Source organism: Equus quagga, chromosome 10 (assembly GCF_021613505.1).
Source record: "Equus quagga isolate Etosha38 chromosome 10, UCLA_HA_Equagga_1.0, whole genome shotgun sequence".
Lineage (NCBI taxonomy): Eukaryota > Metazoa > Chordata > Mammalia > Perissodactyla > Equidae > Equus > Equus quagga.
The window spans coordinates 84110906-84126282 of NC_060276.1; the positions used below are offsets into that span (position 1 = coordinate 84110906).

The window sequence follows — 15377 nt, forward strand, 5'->3', positions numbered from 1 at the left end:
TAGTTCTTCAACGTCACCTTTCTGTAGGGGGGCCCCCTGAGTGAGGTCCAGTAGATTCCACTCCTCTCTGGGGGAAGTCCACAGCCACATACCTGAACGCTGCTGATTCCAGCAAAATCACAAAGGTTCTGTCTCAGTGAGATATCCTCTCCTGTAATGTTCACAGGAGGATGAGTGAGGTGATAGCCCTGTGGTATGGAGATCCGATTCAGAAGATATTTAGATGGGTCTTCTACCCTAAGGCTCAGTGTCCACACTCATTCCCAAGGCAACCTACCATATCCAGTCTCATAACTCTAACCACACTTCTAACATATGCCTTAGCTTATATTCCCAATACTGGACTCTGAGTTCTTCCAGACTTATTCCTCTTTCTCAAATATTGAGCACAGTCCTCGACGTAGGCATGAGCAAAACACTAAATGACTGAAAAAATTATTTTCCCAGTAAGAACATGGATTTCTTGAGACAAAGATATTTTTATCTCCTTCTATCGTGTCCACCCACAGCACTCAGCAGAATCTGATGCCCAGGGGAGGGCAGTCAGCCTGGGTGTGGAGCTGAATGAGAGTGTTTCTGTGTAGTCCCTCCCTACCCACAGACAGCCCAGAGACCTGACAAAACATGATGAGCAATTTCTATAGTCTGTTTTAGGAAACTCCTAGCCGGGCAAAAGAGAAATGTCTACCTGATGTCTACCTGTTGGAGAAGGATCAAATTCCTACACACTTGTGACAAATTTGTCATCAACCCAGAGCTGTTATTTCCTCCCCTGTGTCTCTTTTAGGAGACAGGCAGGCTCCTGAAACAGTGGAGCCAAGAGAATCTAGGCTTCCCACATTTCACAGTCACAAGCCCAGATGTTGCCACATACACTAATTTTGAGCTCCTCCTCTTTCCCTACACATTCACACACTGCTGTCATAAGAATTCAGGATAGTTGTGTCTCGCCCAGCGTCAGAAAAGAGGACTCTGGGCCTTGCTGCCCATGAGGAAGAGACTAATAGTTCCAGCTTCAGAATATAGCTGGCCAGGTCAACCCCATTCCCCCTTGAACCAGTGGAATCTGGAGTCCTGTTCCATCACCAACCATCAACCAACAGCAATGTAACCTCAATCATTAGCTATCTCACGGCAGGAGACCAGGCTACATATGGGAAAGCCTTTTAAAATGTAAAGTGCTCTACTATATTCATATTAATTTTTTAAGTGCCATTTACTGAGGACCCACTATGTGCTGGAGATTGTCCTGAGAACTTTACCTGCATTTGCCCATTTAACTCTTATAATACTTCCACTAAGTACATATCATTCCTCCCATTTAATAGCTGAGGAAACTTAGGCACAGAGATGATTATCAGCCTAAGACAGACAGGGTTATTGACATGCCCAGTGGGAAAGGGGCTGAGTCAGGATTTGAGGGTAAGTCTGTCTGTCTCCAAATCCTAAACTCTCCTAACCACTACATTTCTATAGAAAGAAACTTCAAGCTTTGGAATTATTGGGGATGTTCTTATTCCTTAACATACCTAGGAGATGGCCATACAATCTTGAGAATTCATCTGTGATGTGTGGACCAGCAACATGACCTGGGAACGTGTTAGAAATGAAGAATCTTGAGCTCCAACCCAGACCTCCTGAATAAAAATGAGCATTGTCCCAAATAAGATCCTCAGGGGTTTCAGGCGCGTGGTTAAATTGGAGAAGCGCTAGGCTAGAACTCTGCGGGGCACCATAAAGCACTAGCAAATGAAAGGTTCCATTCCATTCAGATATCTTGGAGCTCCTCCTGCTGGCAAAACACCTGTGTTGCAGGCCCCAGTGCCTGCATTCAGGCCCTCACCTCTGGCTCGCTCGTTGTTAAATCCATTCAGCTATTTATTCAGAACTTGCTACACAAAGGCACTGAGGATTCAGCAGTGAACAATCACAAACCACAGCACACACGGAGAACTTACATTCCACTGGTGGAAGGCAGAAGTTTTCTTTTTCTTTTTATTAAGATTATGATAGTTTACAACCTTGTGAAATTTCAGTTGTACGTTATTGTTAGTCATGTTGTAGGTACACCACTTCACCCTTTGTGCCCTCCCCCCACCCCCCGTTTCCCCTGGGAACCACTGATCAGTTCTCTTTGTCTAAATGTTAACTTCCCCCTATGAGTGGAGTCATACAGAGTTCATCTTTTTCTATCTGCCTTATTTCACTTAACATCATACCCTCAAGATCCATCCATGTTGTTGTGAATGGGATGATTTTATCCTTTTTTATGGCTGAGTAGTACTCCATTGTGTATATATACCATATTTTCTTTATCCAATCATCAGTTGCTGGGCACTTAGGTTGGTTCCACTTCTTGGCTGTTGTAAATAATGCTGCAATGAACATAGGGGTGCATGGGACTCTTGAGATTTCTGATTTCAGGTTCTTAGGATAGATACCCAGTAGTGGGATGGCTGGGTCATAAGGTATTTCTATTTTTAAGTTTTTGAGAAATCCCCATACTGTTTTCCATAGTGGCTGCACCAGTTTGCGTTCCTACCAACAGTGTATGAGGGTTCCTTTTTCTCCACAACCTCTCCAACATTTGTCACTCTTGGTTTTGGATTTTTTGCCATTCTAACAGCTGTAAGGTGATATCTTAGTGTAGTTTTGATTTGCATTTCCCTGATGATTAGTGATGATGAGCATCTTTTCATGTGTCCATTGGCCATCTGTATATCTTCTTTGGAGAAATGTCTGTTCATGTCCCCTGCCCATTTTTTGGTCGGGTTGTTTGATTTTTTGTTGTTGAGCTGTGTGAGTTCTTTATATATTATGGAGATTAACCCTTTGTTGGATAAATAACTTGTAAATATTTTTTCCCAATTAGTGGGTTGTTTTTTTGTTTCAATCCTGTTTTCTCTTGCCTTGAAGAAGCTCTTTAGTCTGATGAAGTCCCATTTGTTTATTCTTTCTATTGTTTCCCTTGTCTGAGGAGTTATGGTGTCTGAAAAGATTCTTTTGAAACTGATGTCAAAGAGTGTACTGCCTATATTCTCTTCTAGAAGACTTATTGTTTCAGGCCTAATCTTTAGGTCTTTGATCCATTTTGAGTTTATTTTTGTGAATGGTGAAAAAGAATGGTCAATTTTCAATCTTTTACATGTGGCTGTCCAGTTTTCCCAGCACCATTTGTTGAAAAGACTTTCTTTTCTCCATTGTAGGCCCTCAGCTCCCTCGTCGAAGATTAGCTGTCCATAGATGGGTGGTTTTATTTCTGGGCTTTCAATTCTGTTCCATTGATCTGTGCACCTGCTTTTGTACCAGTACCATGCTGTTTTGATTACTGTAGCTTTGTAGTATGCTTTGAAGTCAGGGATTGTGATGGGAAGGCAGAAATTTAATAATAAATTCTACATCGGGTGGTGTTAAGTTCTTTTGGAAAAACAAAGCAGGCTGAGGGAGATGAGGTGCCAAAGACATGCACACATTCAAGAGTGTTCGTACTGAGAGCAAGACTGATTCTGGCAGGACTGATTCTGAGCCAGAAAAGATAAGTAAATAATCATCTTTCTGAGCAGAAAGATAAATAACCATTTCACAGAGCACTATAAATTGAGACCTGGCTTGCTCAAAAATTATTATTGAACCCCAAAGCATTAGAAAGGACTAGAATGCATTGGTTTTGCAGAATCTCAGGAGAGATTTCTGATGTTGGTTTACTTCAACTTACCCTCAGCAGGAGGGTCTGGAGTCAAATAGTTCTTGGCCCTCTCTATCTGCAGAGGGCAGAACTTGGGTCGCCTCCCAAGATGGAGAGAGGCAGGACAACAAGTGTCTAAAGAGTCTCATGCAAAAAACACCCTCTACTGTCATCTTCCCACCTATACCCATACTTCAGTCTAATCAAGAGAAAAACGTCAGACAAATCCAGATTGGGGGACATTCCACAGGATACCTGGCCAATACTCCTCAAGACTGTCAAGATCATGAAAAACAAGGAGGGGGTGAGAAACTGTCACAGACCAGAGGAGATTGGGGAGACATGACAACTAAATGTAATATGGTACCCGGATTGGATTCTAAAACAGAAAAAAGACTAATGGAAAAAACTGGTGAAATCCAAATGAAGTTTGGAGTTTTCATTAATAGCAATGTATCACTGTTGGTTTCTTCATTTTTGACAAATATACCATGGAAGCATAAGATCTTAATAATGGGGAAAATTGGGCAAGGGGTATACAGAAACTCTTCATACTATCTTTGGAACTTTTCTGTAAACCTAAATTATTCTGAATTAAAAGTTTAAAAAAAAAAAACAACCTCCGTTCAAAGACTGGCAAAAGGTTGATACTTGTTGAAGCTGAGTAGTAAGTACAAGGTGGAGTCATTATAATATTTTCTTCACTTTAATGTATGTTTGAAAATACCCATAATAAAAATATTTTAAAGAAAAAAGTGCTCATTCTAATTCTTTGAAATACTTAGTAGGGTAAACATGCAGCAAAACTAATTAAGAAAAAAGGAGAGAAACAGCACCCTGAAAACAGAATGAAAAGGGAGAAATAACTACAAAAACAATAGTTACTTTAAAAGACTTACAGAATATTGTAAACAATTACGCAGTAATTCAAAACCCAGTTGATACCACCTTTAACGTCACTAAAGGCAGGATGACAGACATGATGTCTATCAACAGGAATACAAGGCAATAGGAAGCACACAGCACCCCCGATGAAGCACGAACAAAGCAAAAATTGAACCTAAATGTAATCCAGCATCTGGATCTAACTCATGTTTACAAGAAATACCAAGAATGGAAAAAGAAATTAAAAGACATCATGATTTTTCAAAATCACTGAATCCGGATTGTGGAACATTCTACAAGGCAAAACGACCAGAATTCTCCACCAAATCAATTTCATTTAAAAAAGAAAGGGACTGTTATGACTTGAGACATAACTGCCAAATAAAAGGTGTAAAACTTCTTTTTTGTTTTAAAAGGTATGTTTTTTTTTGGTGAGGAAGATTGGCCCTGAGCTAGCATCTGTTGCCAATCTTCCTCTTTTTTTTCTCTCTCTTTTAAGTCTTTCTAAGTCTTTTCTCTTTTAAGTTGTTCTAGTTCTTCTATGTGGGATGCCGCCACAGCATGGCCTGATGAACGGTGTGTAGGTCCATGCCCAGGATCCGAAACAGCAAAACCCAGGCCAGCGAAGTGGAGCATATGAACTTAACCACTCAGCCACGGGGCCAGCCTCTGAAACTTCTTCTATATCCCCATCTTCTTTCCCCTGAATTATTTTGAAGCAAATCCAAGACATCTTATCATTTCTTCTTGAATATTTTCAATGTTATTCCCCCAAATAAGAATGCCTTTGAAAATAATTTCTGTAACATCATTAGCACACCTAAAAATGTTACAATTCCAGGCTATCAGCAAGTATCCGGGGTTCACCTTTCCACAATTGTCTCATACCTTTTTGAATCAATTGTTCGTTTGAATCAGGATGCAAGTAAGGCTCACACATTATAATTGGTTGATACATTTCTTAAATTTCTCAATCTACGTGCTCCTCATCCACCTTTTTTTAATCACTCCTTGCATGTACGTGTTGATGAAAAGAGAGAGTCTTGAAAAAGTTCCAAATGAATGTATTTGGAATGAATTTCCAAATTCACCCCTTGGCATTATTTTACATGTTCCTCTGTTCCCTATATTTTCTGGTAAATTGGTGGTTACATCTATTGATAAGATTCTGATGCAATTTTTTTTCAAAAATACTTCATAGCTGCTGTAACCAATGTGCTTCCATCAGATTGGGATGTCATATTGTCTGCCCTTTTTTGTGTGATTTTAGCAGTAATTTGGTGGTCGCACTAGTTACACTAACTCAAAAAGCTTTGCAAAATAATGATACTCTATTTCTATCACTCCATTTATTAGAACAGCATTTTTATAAAGAAAAACTTTCTCTCATCAACTATTTGCTTATCTTAAGTCAAAGGTCACTCTTTTTTTTCTCCTTCTCCCCAAAGCCCGCCAGTACATAGTTGTATATTCTAGTTGTAGGTCCTTCTAGTTGTGTTATGTGGGATGCTGCCTCAGTGTGGCCTGATGAGCCGTCCTAGGTTCGAGCCCAGGATCCGAACCATCAAAACCCTGGGCCACCAAAGCGCAGCTCAAGAACTTAACCACTCAGCCACAGGGCCAGCCCTGCAAAGGTCATTCTTATGAAATGCAGGATAAATGTTTGATTCTTTTCTTTTATGTAAACATATTTCCAATTAACGACGTGCTTTGCTAGCACCTCCACATATGACTGATGAGTTGTTTCATATTGATATGAACTCTTGAATTTGAACATAGCGAATGTGCTTCAATCCACTGCAGTTGTCCCTACTGATGCTCAAACTGTCCCATCTTTCACCATTGGAAACTTCTTCTATTGGTTTCTGAGTTCACTTGACGTGAATATAGTAGCCTTTGAAAGCTTCCTTGCTAGCTGAAATGACGAGATGTTCCAATATCATTTTACACACTTCCTTCTAGTCCTGAAAGCAGTCATTTTGCAAAGGGCCCCTGTCTGCTTTTAGTGGGCAACGGTATGGACTCCGATGCAGACACTAGGAATGCTCATTGCCACTGCATTGACCATTGCTTCTAAGTCTTTTCAGTGGGCAGAGCTAGGAAATAAGTAACTTTTAATCATAAAATACATCATGAGTTATATTGATACTTCTGACTCAAATTTAGGTCAACAGAGTTTTACATACCAATATTATATCAGTGCAGTGGATTGACTAGTGGCCCCTGAAATATATGTCCACCTGGAACATCAGAATGTGACGTTATTTGGAAAAAGTGTCTTTGAAGATGTAATTAAGGTAAGGATCTCAAGATGAGATAATCCTGGGTTAGAGTGGGTCCTAAATCCAATGACGGTATACTTAAAGAGATAGAAAAGGAGAAGACATACAGAGACACGGGGAGAATGCCATGTGAAGTCTGAGGCAGAGAGTGGAGTGGTGTGCCTACAAGCCAAGGAACGCCAAGGATTGCCAACGGTCACCAGAAGCTCGGAGAGAGGCAGAAAACAGAGTCTCCTTCAGAGTCTCCAGAAAGAACCAGCCCTGCTGCCAGCTTGATTTTGGACTTCTGGCCTCAAGAACTGTAAGAAAATAAATTTCTGCTGTTTTAAGCCATTAAGTTTGTGGTAATTTATTAACTAATACAAGATATATCTTCTTTCTCCCAACTAACAGCACAAAGGAACATCAGAAAAGAAGACAGAACACCTGAAGGAGTGAAAAAAAAAGGGGGTAAATAATATAGATTTTACACCTCCTCTTGAGTTTTCTAAATTGTGTTTGATGAATGAAGCAAAAATCATAATATTGCTGATGTGGTTTCAATTTATGTAGAGGAAATATTTAATAGTATAAAAGGGAGAGAGTCAAGGAACTTAAAGGGAGGTAAGGACTTTACATGTCACTCTACTGGCAAAATGGATAAACAAAATGTGGTATATACATACAGTGGAATATTATTCAGTCATGAAAAGGAATAAAGTACTGATAAATGTTGCAACATGGATGAAAACGCCTTGAAAACATTATGCTAAGTGAAAGAAGCCAGACCAAAAGACCACATATTGTATTATACCGTTTATATGAAATGTCCAGAATACACATATCTATAGAGACAGAAAATAAATCTGTGGTTTCTTAGGGCTGGAGTGGACTGAGGAGTTGGCACAAGAGTTCAATTTGAGGTGATGAAGATGTTCTAAAATCAGATTGAGTTGATGTTTGCACGCCTCTGTGAATATACTAAACACCACTGAATTGTACACTTCAAATTGTGAATTTTATGGTATGTGAATTAGATCTCAATAAAGCTGTTTTTAAAAACATCATAAATTTAAATGTAAAACATAAAACCACAAAACTTTCAGAATAAAACACAGAAGAAAATCTTTGGGAGCTAGGGCTTGTGAAGACGTGGCACCAAAAGCATGATCCAAAAAAGTGAAACACCAATAAATCGGACTTCAAAATTAAAACCATTGCTCTGCAAAAGATCCCCTTAAAAGAACATTTGTATTTTCCTTCTCTCCCATCCAACCTCCTCCCCACAGGTCTCCCCTAGCTCTGACTGAGACATCTCTGTCTTGCCTTTACCCAGAAGAGCAAGAAATGACTGAGGCCCAGACGAGTTATGGCTTATTTGTTCATTCACTGCCTACTCTATTTTCCCCTGGATATTTGGAACCTGATGGCAATACATCCCATAAAATTGAAAAATAAAGGTAGGATCACAGAAAATATAAAGCAAGTAGAAGATTAACATCAGGGAAAATTGGGATGTAGGCATGAAATTCACTTCTGTGCTTAGCTGTGAATTTGTCTCTGACCTTCCTACAGTTATAGAAAAAAGGAAAATGGGGTCAGTTATGTGATTTGTATTGTCCATGAGGAAAAACTATATCAGTTCATCAGCAGATTCAGTGACCTCTACCACAATCAGGATAGAGAAAAATTCTCTCACTGTAATGATCTGCCCCATGCTACCCTTTTATAGTCAAACCCACCCTTCTCCCCATTATCCCTAACTCCTGGCAACCACGAATCTGTTTTCCACTTGTATAATTGTGTCATTCAGAGAATGTCTTATAAATGGAATTATACAGTATGTGAGCTTTTGAGATGCACCTTTTTCTCATTCAGCATAACGCCCTGGAGATCCCTCCCTGCTATTGCAGGTATCACTAGTCCCTTCCTTTTAGTGCTAAGTAGTATCCCATGGTGTGGCTGTATCACGTGTTTAACCAGTCACCTATTGACTATTACAAATAAGGCTGCTATGAACAATTGTGTACGGGTTGTTGTGTGGACTTAAGTTTTCATGTCGCTAGGATAAATATCCAGGAGTGCAATTGTTGGGTTGTATGGTAGTGGATGTTTCATTTCTTTAAGAAACTGCCACACTGTTTCCTAGAGTGGCTGTACCATTTTACATTCCCATCAGCAGGGTATGAGAGCTCCAATATCGCCTCATCCTCACTAGCATTTGGTGTTGTCACTCTTTTCTATTTTAGCTATTCTAATAGGTATGGAGTGATATCTTGTTGTGGTCTTAGTTTGCATTTCCCCAGTGGCTAACGATGTTGAACAAATTTTTGCGTGCTTATTTGCCCTCTGTATAATCTCCTGTTCTAAGGGCAAAGAAAGGTTTGACTTGCTTAGGTTTTAAGCATTTTTTTAAAAACTTGCTTTTACACACATTTTGGGGGATCTGGCATCTGGGTTCTCCTTCAGGCTCAGGCTTGGACTTGCTGGGTTAGACGCTATTATTTTAAAACCTAACATGGGAAATAAATTCACTCAGTAACTTGATAGCATGAAAATAAATTAATAAAGAGCCCACACATTTAAATAAAAACATAGGAACTATTTCTAACTACAAGACAGCCAATCCTGGGCAGCGGACTTCAGCGACCCTCCATTTGACATCCCTATAAAATGAGGTGATTAGACAGTGTATTATCAATCTCTGCTGGAATTCTAGCTATGAAGCAAGGGCTACAGAGCTGGAGTCATCAAAGACGAATCTTAGAAAATTTGTCTCCGTTTAAAATTTTTTTAATGCTCATTCATTCCCATTAACAGGAGTCAAACTCAAACCTCCCGCGTGAAAAATCAAATCCAGGGCGCTCGATCCCAGGGAGGCACTCCCCTTCTGACAGACCAGAACCGTAACCAATTCCTGCCCATCTGCTTCCGAAGCTCTGACTTTCAAACACTACTAAACGCTTTGCTCTCTGCCACCTCCACCTGGGCGCCCCGCCCGCGCAGCAGCCGCCGGCCGCCACTCGGCCGCAGCCGCAGCCGCACGCAGGCCCGCACAGGCTCGGCGCGGCCCCGTACCCACGCTCGCGGGCTTCCGGAATCTCCGCGGGCTCCGGAGAGCCCCGCCCTGCTCGCCTCCGCTCGGGACGGCCCCGCCACACCTGGCTATTTGGTTGGTCAGCGCCCTCGTCGTACGTCATTCCCCCGCGCCACCCGGAAGCCGCGGTTCCTACCAACCGTTCTTATTGCCGGCGGCTCTAAGGTAACGGCCGTGTTTGGGTGTCCCTGGGTGGCGGGAGCCCAGAGTTGGGAGGGGCCGAAGGCGGAACCCCCAGCATGAGCCGGACGAGCCCAGTCCCAACGCTGGGAGGGTGCAGATGTAATGCACTTGAGGCCAAACTGAGTGGTCAACGTGGTGTTCCCTCTCCCCATCCCTCAGGAGCCCATCATGGCGACGCCCCCTAAACGGCGGGCGGTGGAGGCCACGGGGGAGAAAGTGCTGCGCTATGAGGCCTTCATCTGTGACGTGCTGCAACGGGACCTACGGTGAGTGACAGCGCGGGGGCGGGGCTTTGGAACGTTGCACGTGGTGGGCGGGGCACTCGGCCTCAGGGCCTAGCTTTCTGATTGGTGGGCGAGGTGTTCGGAGCCCGGCCCAGCGCGCCTGTCGATGGGAAGGAGGGGCGACATCCGGGGTGCGACTTGGCTGGGATGTGGCGGGCTTCGAGGAAGGTGTGTCTGCGCATGCGGGGCCTCTGATGCCACTTAGTGGTTAAGAGCTAGTTTTCCGAATCCAGAGTTCTCAGGTTCGAATCCTGGCTTGGCGATTTCGCCATTCGTGTGAACACGTTGACCCTCGCCTCGCCTTTCTGAGCCTCAGTTTTCCTCATCTGTGAAATGGGAAAGTTGATGGAACCTTCCTCATGCAGTAGTTTTCAGTTTTTAATGTGTTCAGTCCTTGTGAAGGGTTTCATATGGATACTAGAGGCTCAGAGTGTGCGCCATTGTTATCACTATCATTATTAATCTGAGCAGGAAGTAGAGTATTCAGAATTAGGATTATGAGCATCCTAAAAGGGATGGAGGGTTTTTCTAGGGTGAGAATAAGACATTCTGATTGGAGGGAGGCATTGGGAGTAGAGTGTAATAATACTACTAATAAATGACAGCTAACACATATATAGAACTTACTGTTTGGCAGGGACTATCCTAAGTGCTTTATAGTAAATACTCTTTAATCCTCCTAATGACTCGATGAGGTAATACTTGTCATCCCTATTTTACAGATGGGGAAATTGAGTCCCAGAGAGGTTACTTACTTGCCAAAGTCACACAGCTAGTAAAAAGGAGAGCCTGGATTCAGACCTCAGCAGGCTGACCCAGAGTCCGAATCTTAACTTCTGCACTAAAACGCCTCTTCGGGGCATGGTGACCTGAGGGTCTCAGAGGATCATGATATGAGGTATTCCGAGAGGGACAGGGCTTCCTATTGGTCACTGTTTTACTCTTGTCCCATCAGAAAGGTGCTGGAGCATCGTGACAAGGTATATGAGCAGCTGGCCAAATACCTTCAACTGAGAAACGTCATTGAGCGACTCCAGGTAAAGACACCAGGGTTAGGTACCATTGTGGGGGGTGGGGGACAAAGAAGGGGTGTCAGGGGGAGATACCCCAGACCAAAACCTGTTGCCTGACCCACAAGTTGACCACTGAGCCCTCCCTCTTTTTCCTGGCCCCACAGGAAGCTAAGCACTCAGAGTTATACATGCAGGTGGACTTGGGCTGTAACTTCTTCGTCGACACAGTGGTGTGAGTGTCTCCCCATCCCTCTGAGCCCACAGGGTTCGGCTTCCCCCTTCCTGCCCTCAGCAAATGTGTTTTGAGTATTTGCTATGCACCAGACACTGTGCCCGGTGCTGGAGCTGTGACAGTGAATACAACAGGACCAAGTCCCTGCCCTCCCTGGGCTGCCGTTTGGGGAAGGTGGGGGGAGGGGAGTAGAAACGGCTGTCAGAGGAACTGTGTGGTTTGCTAAACAGTGATAAGGACTGCCCGCACGTCCTCTAACCGCTGTTTCCTCAGCCCAGACACTTCACGGATCTACGTGGCCCTCGGCTATGGTTTTTTCCTGGAGTTGACACTGGCAGAAGCTCTCAGGTTCATCGACCGTAAGAGCAATCTTCTCACAGAGTAAGTCCATTCCATGAGGATAGTGTCTAGAAACTCCAGCATTCACAACACCCTTCTCCCCCTCCCCATGGCTGCCTGGGACGGTACTTAGGGACCCACCTCCCCGCCTCCTCAGGCCTAGGGCTGAGGAAAGCGGGGGTGCAAGGCTCAGCCCCAGGTACAGCACATCATGAGCACTCAATAAATGGTCTTTGTATGGGTCATTCACACCAACATTTATTGGGCATCTGCTGTATGCCAGGCTCTGTGCTGGGCGGCAGGGAGGCAGCAGTGAAGAGACAGAAGGGCTCCTTTGAAGGCTTCCATTATCGGAGGACTAGACTGTTAGACACACGCACAGCTTTGACCAGCTCCAGGAGCTCTCACCCTTTAAATCAGTAATAATAAAACAAGCTACGTCTGACTTCACCTCCTGCTAAGCTTCCCACTCCTTCGCTCCTGCACTGTGCCCTCCCCACACTGACCTTCGCCAGCTGCTTTCAACACTCCCAGAGTGATCCCACCTCAGGGCGGTCACACTGGCTGTTCTGCCTGCAGCGCGCTCCCCTGGTGCCTGCGTGGCTTCCTTTCTCCTCACTCACTTGAAGTCTTGCTTAAATGTCACTTCCTCAAGGAGGCCTTCTGTAACCTAACTTTCAAATTACAACCCCCTGGCACTCCTGATCCCCTCCCTTGTTCCACTTTTTCTTTTTTTCCCTGGCATTCATGAGCTCCTAATGTTTACTGTGTAATTTACTTCTTTCTAATGTGCATTGCCTCCTCCCATTAGGATATAAGCTTTACAGAGGGAAATATTTTGTCTATACCCCAAGTGACTAGAATAGTGCAGAGCATATAGGGGGCACTCCATGTTTGTTGAATGAATGTGTAAAGGTATGCTGGAACAGATTGAAGCAGATCTCTGTCGGTGGTGATGGGGAGGTGTGTGGGGGGAAAGGATGGGCTCCAGTTGAGTTCAAGGTTTTGTGCAGGGAAGGGGAATTGGGAGTGTGGATGAGAGGTTTGAAATGTAGCTAGGGAAGGCCTCCTAGAGGAAATGACACTTGAGTCACTTGGTTGAGTGAACAAGCCATGGGGCCGCCTGGGGAAGAGCATTCCTGGCAAGAGGACCAGTGTGTCTGTCGTGTTAGAGGAACTGCCAGGAGAGGCGCGTGTGGCTCAGCTGGAGTGACAGAGGGGACACTGCAATACACCTCAATTAACATCTCACAAGTGTGAATACCACTGATCTAAAATTCCTCCTGGATTATATTTATCTTTCTTCCTACATTCGTTTCTTCCAGAGTTGCCTCCCTTAGGGTTTCAGTAATTCTTTTCTTTTCTAACCTTTCCAGAGTTTCAGTGTTAGGAGACCCAAAAGAGCCCCAGACCTGCTGAGATTTCTAAGCCTTAGTGAGCAGACCAGTTGGTGAACCGTTTGGTCGAGGGGCCTGCTTTCGTGGGCCAGCACAGTTCTGAACTGGTGGTCATTTACACAAAGTCTGTTTATTATAACAAAGCTTTCCTTGTTGTGTCACAGGATTCCTGAGCCTCTCAGATAGATTTTAATTTTTTGAGACTTGATGACTTTCCCCAAAATGAGGTATTTAAGTTGTCAGTGCCTGCCCCCTTGTCTAGTCTTTTTAATATATTGACCTGGTCTGTTAGTGTGATGAGAAATGTGATTGAATCTCTTATTACTTTATTATAATAGTAGGACTCCCTGGAAACTTAATCTTTCTAGGAAATGAGGATTTGAGTCTGTGTAGCTCACTCTCCTCTTTAAAATACTCGGTGTCTAGGGACACACTTTGAACTAACTTTGTTTCAGATTACTTTATAACCAAACAATCTGTCAGTCCTTCCTGTTCTTAGTATATTTGTATGGAGAATGGGAGGATCAGGTCTCTGTGTATATTCTTTCCTGATTACACAGAAAGGAGTACACATCCACCCCCATAAACAGATATGTAATTATAGACAAAACAGAATAACTCTGACTACTAACACTGCCTTACATATTAAATCAGTAGCAATAAATTAAACATATCCCTTTTGTGTTACAACTAGCATTTGGTGAACTTTCTATTTTTCTCCTTTTTTTAAGTGTTGAACTCATCGCCTTTCATAGACTAAGCTTGCACCATTAACTAATTTTGTTCTCTTTGATTTCAAATTGTCCCTTAGAAGCTGATCGAGATCATTCCTCTGTTCTTGGGGCGCTATCTCAGATATTCTTGAAAGCATTCTTGCTCTCTAGCAACACCACCATGCTGCGTTAATTTCCTGTCCTTAAACATAGACTCAACCACCTTTTCAGGACTTCAGGTTCCTTTCAGTGGAGTAGTCATTCACTTATTCATTCAACATACATTGGGTGCCTACTGTGTGCCATGCAGTGTTTTGATTCTCCAGCCACACTGGCCTCTTTGCTATGCCTCAAACATGCCAGGTTTGTTTCCCAGATTGCCAACTCCTACCTCGGCGCCTTTGCTGCTGCCCTGTGTCTGGCACCCTCATCCTCCATGGAGCCACATGGTTTGCTTCTTCATTTTGTCTTCGCTCAAACACTTCTCAGTGAAGCCATCCCTGATCACTAATTAGAATGGCAGCCCCAACTCTTGTACTCTTTATCCTCTCTCATCATTTAAGTTCTTCATTGTACTTATAACCATCTGACATACTCTATATTTTGCTCCATCTCTTGTCCCTCTTAACAATAATTGGAGCTCCATGAAGCCAAGATTTGTGTTTGCTGCTCTCTCCCCATCACCTAAAACTGCCTGGCATAGAGTAGGGATTCCAGAAATGTCTTTGAATCAGTGCAGTCCAGGTGGCGGCCAGGCGTCTCTGCACAGGAGTGGGTCAGACAGGAGGATGTCCTACCGCCTGCCCTGTGGAAGTGACCCAGGGCGTAGGCAGTTCTTGAAGTGCTGAGGGAGCATCACCCTCATGATCATAAGTGCGGCCCACTCCGCGCTTTCTTGTTTCTTTTCTCCAGGCTCAGCAACAGCCTCACCAAGGACTCCATGAATATCAAGGCCCATATCCACATGTTGCTAGAGGTGAGAGCAGCTCACCACTCCCAGACTCTGTCTCCAAATGTTTAAAGTGGTGACTTGAGGAAGGGTGGGAGCCAGGGATGGGGATCACCATCTTTCCCTTTAAACTGGAACCCAGCTGGAGCCAGGCTGGCCCTGAGGGAGGGGAGGTCAGAGCAAGCCTGGGGTGGGGCCTGGACGCAGTCTCTGTTCCATCTATTCTCTCCTCTTTTTCAGGGGCTTAGAGAACTACAAGGCCTGCAGAATTTCCCCGAGAAGCCTCACCATTGACTTCTTCCCCCTTCCCCTGACATTAAAAAGCCTGAATGCCTTTGA

The 15377-nt window shown here is 43.7% G+C and overlaps 1 protein-coding gene across 1 annotated transcript; it reads left to right on the plus strand.

The window, feature by feature from the left end:
- The first annotated feature begins 9960 nt into the window (after positions 1-9960).
- Positions 9961-15377, plus strand: UXT (ubiquitously expressed prefoldin like chaperone). Its single transcript, XM_046672997.1, has 7 exons — positions 9961-10093; positions 10271-10377; positions 11351-11432; positions 11573-11640; positions 11914-12021; positions 15002-15065; positions 15279-15377. Exons 2-7 carry the CDS (start codon positions 10280-10282, stop codon positions 15330-15332), a joined length of 474 nt encoding a protein of 157 aa, XP_046528953.1. The 5' UTR covers positions 9961-10093; positions 10271-10279; the 3' UTR covers positions 15333-15377.